This window comes from Dictyostelium purpureum (assembly GCF_000190715.1).
Source record: "Dictyostelium purpureum unplaced genomic scaffold DICPUscaffold_516, whole genome shotgun sequence".
Lineage (NCBI taxonomy): Eukaryota > Evosea > Eumycetozoa > Dictyosteliales > Dictyosteliaceae > Dictyostelium > Dictyostelium purpureum.
In genome coordinates this window covers 8,271-17,875 of record NW_003519850.1, presented here as the reverse complement: position 1 = coordinate 17,875, position 9,605 = coordinate 8,271, and the positions used below count along the sequence as shown (strand labels likewise).

Below are 9,605 nucleotides of genomic sequence, written 5' to 3'. Positions count from 1 at the left end.
AATATATTTTATATAATATGATTTCCAATTAAATATTTTTTTTCAAAAAGCCCCCAATCTTTAGCCAAAAAATCAAAAAAAAAAAGAAAAAAAATTAAAAAAAACTTTTTTGGAGTATAATCATAACTTTTCAAAAATTAAAAAATATAAAAAAAAAATCAAAAAAAAAAAAAATTAAAATGAAAAAAAAAAAAAATATCTTGTTGAACAACCACACACCAAAAAAAAAAAAAAATTGATAAGGGGGACCCCCATACTCCATATTATATAATGAATCATCATGTAAAAAAAAAAAAAAAATGATGTCCACTTTCCAACCAATAAACAATCATTTTCTTTGATTTTTTTAAGAGAAAAGAATAATATAATAACAAAATACAATATTGCTGTTTCTCTTTTTTTATACAATTACACAAAAAAAAAAATATCATCAACTCAAGACTATAATCATAATCACATTTATTAGTATTAAATATTTTTAAATTATTATAATAAATTGAATCAAAAATAAAATAGTTGGAAAAAAAAAAATAACAAAACCAAAAAACTAAAAATAATTTTTTCTATTTTTTTTCTTTTTTTTTATTTATTTTAATATGGGTATATTTAATTAAATTAAATTTACTTTATTTAAATTATTTTTATTAAAATTTAAATTTTAAATCTAAAATGAGATAATTAATTTTTTTTATTATATTTTTATTAAATTTTTATTATTTTTTTATTTTATTTTTATTTTATTTTTAAAATTTTTTTTCAAATTTTTTTTAAAAAATTTTTTTTTAAGAGTTCGCAAAGACGAAATAACACTTCACCAAAACATAAAATATAAAAATATTAAAATATAAAATATAAATTAAATATAAACGAAAGAATGGCCACCGAAACAAATACAAACTATGATGCAATCATTGGTAAACTTCAAACATTTTTAGATAATTTATATAATAGAAATCAAGATACAGATACTTTTTCAAGACCAACCAGAGCCCAAATTGTCAAATCAGCCAAAACCTTATCACACGAAATTACTAAAAGTAATATTAAAAAAAAATATGAGATAAAAAAAAACTTTACATTTAAATACTAATTATCATTATATATAGTTTCATTATTATTAGAAAATTTAAGAGCTGAGCCAAAATTTTTCAGTTCAATCGAGGAAACTTTAGACAATGTATTTTCAATTTATCAAGGACTTTCAGCATATTCAGGGGCATCTTTATTTAGAGCTATTCAAATTTGTTTTAGAAAACTTATGAAATCTACACAAGAGGTTTTCATTGCATATAGAGACAACGAATTATCATTAGGCGAAGACGAAGAAAATAAAATTTCAAAGCAAATTATAGGTTTAGCATGGAAATGTTGTGAAGAGTTTGAAAAGGTTCCAATCAAAAACTCAACATCAATCATCGAAAGAGGAGCTGAAATTTCATCACTTATCGAAGATGCACTTGACGAAGTTAAAGATTTCCAAGATAAATTAGCAACCATTAAAGAAAAATATGGTATGGTTAAAAAAGATAAAGAAGAAATCGATAAAGACGGAAATGTTAAATCAACAGTTGATGATATCAGTAACGATAACAAGAAAGACGATGTTAATGGCGATTTCGAACATGCTGAAGAAGATGAAAAAGAAGACGAAGAAGAATTTGACGAAGATTTCGAAGACGATGATATGGAGATACTCAAAAATATATCACAAAAAGATATCGAATTAGTAGATAAAGTTGTAGCAATTATTGAGAAATCAAATAAAATTACCAAACTTTTTGTAGAAATGTTAAAATCTGTAGAACCAGCAGACCAAGACGATATCTCCCAAGATTCAATCGAAAAGGTTAAAGTTTCAGAATCAATAATCAACTCTTTAAATGAATTATCTAAAAACGTTGACGACATTGCAAGCGCCATTTATCCATTACCAAATATAACTTATTGCGAAGCCCAATTATCATATTTAGATATTTCAATTAAAAACATTGTCGATAGTATTAAAAATAATTTTAAACTATATGGCTTTTCATCAGATAAATACGAATCAAAATTAAATAGTTTTTAATAAACAGATTTATATAAATATATAACCAAACTAAATTTAAAATTTTTTTTTTTTTAAATATATATAAATATTTATATAATATATAACTAATTAATTTTATTTAATTACTTTTTTTTTTATTTTTTAAATAATCCAAAGAACTTCTTCTTTTTGGAAGATTTTGGTAATGGTGGTAAACCATTGTTTTTGGGTGATTGAACTATATTTGATACATTTGAAAAATCTTGTTTAGAATTTTTACCATTTAAGAGTGGGGCTGGTGAAATTGATGTTGATGAGGCTGATAATGGTGGTGATGTGTCATTATCGTTATGGCCATTAATATTAAAGCCATTTGGTTGAGGTGATGATACTGGTACAGCAAAGCCATCTTCTGAAATCTCTAAATATCCTTTTTTAATTAATGTCCAAGTCTCAAAATCTTCTAATTCATCTTCATCAGATAATGAATAGGCATACTCCAAATACTCTTTAAATAATTGTTGTTCCTCTTCGTATTGTTTTCTATATAAAAGGGTTTTTTGTAAAGCAACTTGGCATTGACGTGATTCGTGTGGATCGACCCATTCTTCTTTTCTATCCCATGCATTAAATCTTAATTTAAATTCAATTGGTTCATTATATTGAATAACTTTTTGAATAGATTCTTCTGGAATTGAATAGTATTTACAATAATCCTAGTGATAATAAAAATAAATAAAAAATTAATATTTAATAATAAAAAAAATAAAAAAAAGATATAAATATTAATATATAAAACTTACTTTAACAAAAATTAAAACTATATTTTCTAATGATGATGAACAATTTGAGCCAATCCAAACATATAATACATCTGGTGAATCTAATAAACAACATTCTGTTGACTTTAAATCTGATGGATATTTTCTATTAATACGAGTCATTTTAACTTGTGATTCTGGTGAGAGATAAAATTTGAATAAACTATCATTTGATAAATCTATATCCATTGGATTTGGATTTTTGACACCTGGTAACATATCCCAAAAGTTTTTACATTCTTGACCCTGTTCATAAAATTCCACTTGAAATTCTTCATCGAGACGTTGGGCAAATGCCTCCAATTCTTCATATGGTGTAAATGTATTTTGACCTTTCCAAATTGTAATTCTTTGTTCGATGGCGGATCTAATGAAATATACATTATATGAATTTAATATAACACTATTTTGATCTAATTGTTGAATATAGGTATTTGGACCTTCATTTATAAATTGATATACTTTATGACAAATCTCTGGATCATCAAATCTGCTACCTTTATGGATAATTAATGTTTCATCAAATGCCTTTAAGAAATGTGATGGTTCTTTACGTTGAGTAATACAATAGACAGATGGTCTAGCTTGGCCTTTTTCTTCAAATTTATTTGCAATAATTGGATAGAGACCCATTAAAAACATAGCAAAACCTCTATTATCAGCAGTGACACCCTCCCACCAATAAATAACAGTTTGTGTAATATCATTTTGATTAACGGCATAGGGTGATGGTTCTTTGACTGATGTTACCATAACCATAAAACAATCTTCTTCGTAAAAGTGACATTTTTCTTCAGGTTCTAAACGGAAGAATTGAAGATCTGGAAGAGTTACACCATAAACATCAACTTTATCATTTGGAAGATTTTCGTAGATTGGTAAAATGACTTCATCTCTGCATGTGAAATTGATATAGTGGAAATCATAGTAGAATTTATCGGATGAGATATTTGATCTTTTAGCAGCCATTTTGAAACTATCCACACATTGCGATAGTTCAAGTTTTGGTAATGGCCAACCTTTAAACTGTCTCTTAAAGAGTGGTGGTTCATTTCCTGAGCTAATACAACGGATTTCAGCCCATGCTGGACGTTCATATTCCTTGTAAAATACTTTAGCACATTCTTTGGCTGCGGCAACCTTCTTTCTTGAAATACCTTTTGGGCACCATACAAATATATCGGTAGTACAATCTAAAATATAAACTTCATCTTTTGATAAAGCCTTATAATATAGAGGATATTCTTCTGCAATTTGCTCTAAACCTAGTTTACCAGTACTCTTTATACAAGTTTTATAAAGATTAACTATAGTTTCATCTTCTTCAGAATACTCAAAACTTTTATCTCTGTATTCTTTAGTTTTTAATTGTTTAATAAGTTTACAAAATTCTTTTTCATCATCTAAAATAAAAAGTAGAATATATTAATATATTGTATTTAAAATAATTGAATTTTTTTTATACGCTGTAAAAAAAACTGTGTGAAATTTCATTAAACACTTACTTAATTCCATAATTTTTAATTTCTTTGATAAATAGGTTTCTATTTCTTTTGAAAATTCTCTAATCAATACTTTATTATCCAAATTGGATTTTGTGCCAAATTTGATATATATAGTTGAGTTGTTGTTATTTAAAAGTAACCACGAGATGTCATTTGATGAATCTTGAATTAATTTTCTTGAGAGAGCCATTCTACGTACACTAATTGAAGCACATGAATCTAATTCAACTGGTGGAATTTCAAATTTATAGAGATAGACCTTTTTAGTGCCCTCCAATTGTTTGGTAATGAAAAAGTCTGAATCTGCACCACCTGATTTGTATTTAATTCCATTCATATCGTCAGAGAAAAAGTATTTTGTAAACAACTCACTTTCACGGCCCTGTTCTTCTGTGAAATGGTTAACTGCACCACCTAAATGGGTTGATAGTTGAATTGCCATCATAACTGCTGTACCTCTTTTATCTAATGTGGTCTCTTTGCCATACCAAATATGAATATTATAAAGTTTGGAATCTTTTTGTTCATTTGATACATTGAAAACCAAATAGGTATCTTTTGAATGTAATACTGGATAGTCATCATAGTCTCTTTCTTCGACGCCAAAACCTGTAACGGTCCACATAATAAATCCTTGAAGATCTTCTACTTCACCGAAAATTTCAGAGAAATCAATATCGATTGAACCATATTTAAAAATATTGACAATTTCTGCTGGTTTTTCAGTTTTGGTTGAAAATTGAGATTCTGGATTGGCTTGAATATTTAATGAATAACCTTTGGCGGCACCAACTGAAGCTGGAGTTTTATTTAATAAAGCAGTAATAAATCTATCACCATCATTTTTCTCTTGCTTTTCTTGTTTTTTAGATGGCGATAAAATTTCTTCTTCCTCTTCTTGCTCGCTATCAGTTTTAATAATCTCTTCCTCTTTTCTTTCTTTTTCTAGTTGTTGTTCTTTATCTAAACGATCTTGTTCTTCTTGTTTTTCTCTTTCCTTTTGTAATTTTTGCTGTCTTATTAATTCTTGTTCTTGTTCCTCTCTTAAACGATCTTGTTCTTTCTTTTGTTTAACTAACTCTTGCTCGGATGGTAAAATATTTTTTACATATTCTTCCCATCTCTTTTGGGTGTTGCTTGGTGAAAAGAAGTTATCCTTTAATGAAAGTCTTTGCGAAGCAGAAAAATCGTTAAGTTTAGTCTTTCTTGTGCTATTTGGTATAAAGTTCTTAAAATTAAAGGTTCCATTTGGATTTAAATGTTGTGATGATGCTGATGATACTGCTGAGCTTGAGCTACCATTTAAGTTGATTGAGTGTGGACGATTTGATGATAATGATGGTGACCCATTGGTATTTCCTGCTGAGCTTGTTGAAAGATTACCTGAGGAGGGTGCATTGAACATTGATGCTAAACTATTGGGTGCTGATTGTAATGACGATGATAAATTTGTAAGACTTGTGCTTGGGCTGCTACCATTTGAATTTGAACTACCGTTTTGATTAAATACATCCAAAACTGAAATTTGTTGCTTTGATAAACGTGGAATTGAAATTGTTCTAAACAAACTACCAGATTTAATACCAATTGAGTTATGTGAGCTATATTTTCTTAAACTACCTTCATTACTACCGCTACTACTATTACTACTAACACTGCCACCACCTTGTATTTGTTTCTTTTTTAAAGCCTCTAATATTCTAGAATCGCTAATTGTACCAAAACCAGGTTTGCTGCCACCACCTTTACCTATTGTACCGCCAAATTTAGATAAGCTGTTATTACCATGTAGCATAGATGAACCACTATTACGACCCAATGTAGAGGAGATCGAGGGATTTGTTTTAGCTAACTCGTGTAATTTTTGATCAATTTCTTTGGCCTCCTTTTCTAATTTCTTTTTTTTCTCTTCCTCCTCTTTCTTTAGTTTCTTTTCTTCTTCATGTTTTTTATGTTCAATTTCATTAATCATCTTTTTCTTTTCTTCCATTTTCTTTTGCTTTTCTTTTTTGTGTGCATGGTCAGACTCTTGCTTCTTTTTCTTTATATCTTGGATATTTTTATTTAAAATTTCTCTTTCTCCTATTGATAATTCTTCTTCCTCTGGTTTTGGTGCCGATATTATTGGTGATGTTGATGGTGACGATGAGTTTGTTGGTGATGGTGGAGATGACAATGATAGGGTGGTTGATGCTAAACTTGGTGATACAGGTGATGATGAAGATGGTGACGAACTTGTTGTTGATGTTGGTGATTGTTGTAACTGTTGTTGTTGTTGTTGGTGATTCTGATTTATTGTTGATCCTTCATTTGCTTTCTTTGCGCCACCACCCTGCTTCTTTTTTTTATTATTTGTTCTATTTTGTTTCCTATTAGTGTGTTGTTGTTGAGGATTAACTGGTGGCTTTTTATTACTTTTAACTGATTTTTTTGGCTCCATTTCTTCTTTTAATAGTTATTTATAAATTATTATGTTTGATTATTTAAATATTATGATTATTATAATTTTATTATGATTATTATTATTTTATTAATGTTTTAATATCTTTAATTTTTCTTTGATACTGCTATTTTTAATGTACTACAAACTACTTTTATTTTTTCATGTGTATATTTATGATGCTAAAAAATTTATTATAAAATAATATTAAAGTACGAATTAAAAATATTTATTATTACAATTTTATATATATATTATTTGTATTGTGTGATATGAAGTTTATTTAAATAAAATGATATTGTTTTTTTTTTTTAAAATGATAAAAATTTTAGTATACTGAATAGAGTGAATGTATATCAAAATAAAAAAAATATCAAATAGAAAAAAAATAAAAAAACAAAAAAAATCACACACCCTTAAAAAGATTTAAATATAAATAAATAATTAAATAAATAAATAAATAAATAAATAAATAAATAAATTATTTTAAAAAAAAAAAATTAATTTTAATTTTAAAATAAATAAGATATAAATGTAGTGTTATTATTATTATTTTTTATTAAGACAATTTTTATCACAATATAAAAAAAAATAATTAATGCGATTATTTGAAAATTTTGTTAAAAAAAAAAAAAATATTTTTAAATTTTTTTTTATTTTTTAAAATTTTTTTATAAATTTTATTATTAAAATTCTTTTTTATGAGAAAATTTTTTTTTTATTAATAATAGATGATATATTTAAAGGCACAAACTTTGGATTTGGAAATAAAATATATATTTGTGATTGAAAAAAAAAAAAAAAAAGGCAAAAGGTATGTATTTTAAAAATTTTAAAATTTTATTTAAAGAATTTATTTAACTGTTTTGAATTAAATCGAAAAAAAAAAATTAAAAATTAAAAAGTATTAGTTAAATTTGAAATTAAATTATATTTTTACTGAAAATGATAAAATACCAACCTTTTACAGAATATTTACATTAAGGTATACACAAATAATTTTTAATTGAAAAAACAATATGTTGCTGTGCTATTATTATTATTATTTTTTTTTTTTTTTTTTTTTTTTTTGTTGTTGTGGTAGTGTGTTTTTTTATTATATGAACGATATGGTTGTATTTGGTGAGTGTGAGTTTTTTTGGGATGAATATTGTTAAAATAATATTACATATATAGTGAGTTGTTGTATTTATATTGGTATATGAAATTGAAATTAATGGTAAGTGATTTGAATTTGATCAATGGCACTAAAGGAGTTGCATTGAAGACAATAGCATGGAGTCGATTTTTTGTGGTTGCAACATGATTCTACGGTAACACTTTGAACAAAGGATTTAACAGTTTGATTTAAAATTGAACTGGTTACTTCTTGTTTACAGATTTTACATTTATTATCTTTTGATGATTCAACACAACGTTTGCATAATAAATCACCACATGATAATGATAATGGTTCTTCAAAAATTTTATTACAACCTTTACAAACTAATGCTTCCATTTTTTATCTTTATATTTTTTTTTAAATAAATATTTATATTTTATATTTTATATTCTATTTATTTATATATTTATTTATTTATATGTTTATTTATTTATATATTTTTATATATTTTTTTTTATCTATTAGAGTTGAAATAATAATGATAAAAAAAAAAAAAAGTTATTGTTTAATACTTTTGTTTTTGAGAATGAAAAATTAAATAAAAAAAATATATTAATATAATTGTTTTAAAAAATCAATTAATAGAATACAAAAATAAAACAAATAGATAGATTATCTTTAGTGTGGGTGGGGTTGTTGAGGAAAAAAAATTTATTGAAAAAAAAAAGTAAAAAGATAAAAAAATAAAGGTGTATTGAAAAAAAAAAAAAGAACAAATGAATGGAAAGTGTCACAAAAAAGTCAAATCATTGAAAGTGTGAGAAATGTATTTATAGATACTTTTTTTTATTGGTTAGTGAGCGTATATTTACCAATTGTTGAGAACTATTAATATAATGAAAATTTTTTTTTTTTAAAAATAATATAATGAATAAAAAAAAAGAAAAATAAAAAATAAAAATAAAAAAATAAAATAAAATAAAAAAAAAATCAATCATTTTAAAAATTTATTTTGGATATTTATAAAAAAAATAATCACAAAAAGAATTATTTTAAATAAACCACTAATGTCAAAAATGTCAGTTAATGTTTTTTTAGTTAACTGTGTACCAAAATTATATTATTATTTGAATGTTGTTTATTTGATTATTAAAATTAGATAATTTTAAATAATATTATAATATTTTAAATATTATATTATTTTAAAAATTTAAAAATTTTTTTTTTAAAATTTTTTTTATTTTTTATGCATTTTTTTATATTTAAATTATTTATAATAAAAACTATTTTACAAAATGATATTACCGTTTAAATATTATTTAGAAAAAATGAAAAATATTAAAACCTTACATCTGGTTATTGTTCCGATTGATGTAAATGGCTTATATTATTATGATGTCAAAATGTCAACAATTCAAAAATACCATATAGAAATATTCGATTTAAAAGATAGGTCAAAACATTATACATTAGATATTTCTCTACCATTGCACTCCAAAGTCGAACCAAGATCAACATTTATTCATAAAGAACCAACACCACAGGATAATAGTATAGAAATAAGATCAAAAATTTTAATCGACCAAACAAATTATGATGAACATTTGGTTTCGAGATAATGTTTTACATGACCCCCCTTTCCTCTTCAATAGATTGCTATTAAAATCACTTTTCTTCAGAAATATTTAATAACAAATAACAAGAATCA

The 9,605-nt window shown here is 24.6% G+C and overlaps 3 protein-coding genes across 3 annotated transcripts; 1 reads left to right on the top strand and 2 right to left on the bottom strand.

The window, feature by feature from the left end:
- Nucleotides 1-874: 874 nt before the first annotated feature.
- On the top strand, nucleotides 875-2,068 carry DICPUDRAFT_159142 (uncharacterized protein; the record flags this gene model as incomplete). The annotated part of the gene is made up of 2 exons (XM_003294134.1): nucleotides 875-1,037; nucleotides 1,122-2,068. The coding sequence occupies 2 exons, from the start codon at nucleotides 875-877 to the stop codon at nucleotides 2,066-2,068; spliced, it is 1,110 nt and encodes a 369-aa protein (XP_003294182.1).
- A 55-nt stretch (nucleotides 2,069-2,123) lies between these two features.
- Nucleotides 2,124-6,795, bottom strand: DICPUDRAFT_95982 (uncharacterized protein; the record flags this gene model as incomplete). Its single annotated transcript, XM_003294130.1, has 4 exons — nucleotides 2,124-2,745; nucleotides 2,833-4,253; nucleotides 4,356-6,687; nucleotides 6,754-6,795. The coding sequence occupies 4 exons, from the start codon at nucleotides 6,793-6,795 to the stop codon at nucleotides 2,185-2,187; spliced, it is 4,356 nt and encodes a 1,451-aa protein (XP_003294178.1). The 3' UTR covers nucleotides 2,124-2,184.
- Nucleotides 6,796-8,008: 1,213 nt separating this feature from the next.
- DICPUDRAFT_159140 (uncharacterized protein) lies at nucleotides 8,009-8,293 on the bottom strand (the record flags this gene model as incomplete). Its single annotated transcript, XM_003294129.1, has 1 exon — nucleotides 8,009-8,293. The coding sequence occupies one exon, from the start codon at nucleotides 8,291-8,293 to the stop codon at nucleotides 8,009-8,011; it is 285 nt and encodes a 94-aa protein (XP_003294177.1).
- Nucleotides 8,294-9,605: the final 1,312 nt, after the last annotated feature.